The 1,097-nt window shown below is 65.5% G+C and overlaps 1 protein-coding gene across 1 annotated transcript in view; it reads left to right on the top strand.

Annotated features, from left to right (window-relative positions):
• Positions 1-1,097, top strand: part of LOC104545290 (PDZ and LIM domain protein 7-like) — a gene marked incomplete at its 3' end in the record, with an annotated part of 7,850 nt that overhangs the window by 4,250 nt on the left and 2,503 nt on the right. Inside the window, exon 4 of the mRNA XM_010190386.1 lies at positions 506-619. Coding sequence (XP_010188688.1) covers positions 506-619 — 114 coding nt within the window. The remainder of the gene's footprint in view (positions 1-505; positions 620-1,097) is intronic.

Below are 1,097 nucleotides of genomic sequence, written 5' to 3'. Positions count from 1 at the left end.
TCGGCCCGGGGGGGGCGGGGGCCCCTGCCGCTGCCTGTCTGTGCCCCACCGGTGCTGGGTGCAGGCAGGGGGTGCGGAGGGGCTGACACGGGTGGAGGCTGGGCAGCTGCAGCACGGCCTCGGGGCCCCATGTTTGCAAGTGCTGGGGAGTGCCCTGGTGCAGGGAGGCAGGGCTGGGACCAGTGTCTGGTGGCTCCTGGTCAGCAGCCGCCTGCGTGCGTTCAGCTCTGTACCATGGGACGGTTGCGCTCAGCGTGTGTGCATGCACCGCCCCGCTGCGGGCAGCAGCGAGCATCCAGGGCACTTACTAATCCTCCAGCGATCCTCGGGCCAGGCCTGTGAGCTGCTGTTGCTAGCCTGACGGAGAGAGGTGCCAGCCTGGCAGAGCCTGGTACCCATGGTGCACGTGCTGCCCGGCTTTCCTACCTGGCTGCCGGCTGTGCTGCCTGTCCCTTGCATGCTGCTTGACGTGTGAGCCCGTGTCTGTGTGTTTTGTCTCGCTCAGGACTCACTCCCCTGCTCTGAACCCCTGAAATATAACTTCGCTCCCAGCACCGCCCTCAACAAAACAGCTCGGCCCTTTGGGGCCAGCTCGCCTCCGAACCCACAGCCCGGGCTGGTGACGAAACCTGTGACGTACGCGCCCCTGGTGCCCACCTCCACCCCCCAGCACAATGGGTATGTTGCTGTCCATCCTGCTCCCCAAAAATTGTGGAGAACCCACTGCCTGGCCCTTTTTTTTAGGCACCCGTGGGTGGGAGCGGGCGACGGTGCCCGTGCTGGGATCCTGTGACGGCCGGTGCTGAGGTGGCCTAACAGGACTGTCACGTGTGGGTACCATGTGCATGCCAGTCCCTCACTCAGGGACACGTCAGCCTGTGGGGTGTCCTGCAGGGTATGGCACAGTGGTCGTAGCAGGACACTCGCTGATATCTGTGGTGGCAGGGAAGCAGCCAGCACCTGCCTGGGGATGTCCTGCCGGTTCCCCAGCTGCTGGGACGAGCTGGGCAAAGGGACGTCCTTGAGCCCTGTGCAGCGCTGCCCTTGCCCTGCTCCTAGGGAAGGAGCTCCCATCTCTGCAGGCTGCCCACCCGGCT

The sequence above is a fragment of the Mesitornis unicolor genome, unplaced genomic scaffold (assembly GCF_000695765.1).
Source record: "Mesitornis unicolor isolate BGI_N332 unplaced genomic scaffold, ASM69576v1 scaffold6318, whole genome shotgun sequence".
NCBI lineage: Eukaryota > Metazoa > Chordata > Aves > Mesitornithiformes > Mesitornithidae > Mesitornis > Mesitornis unicolor.
This window is presented reverse-complemented; position numbering and strand designations above follow the sequence as displayed.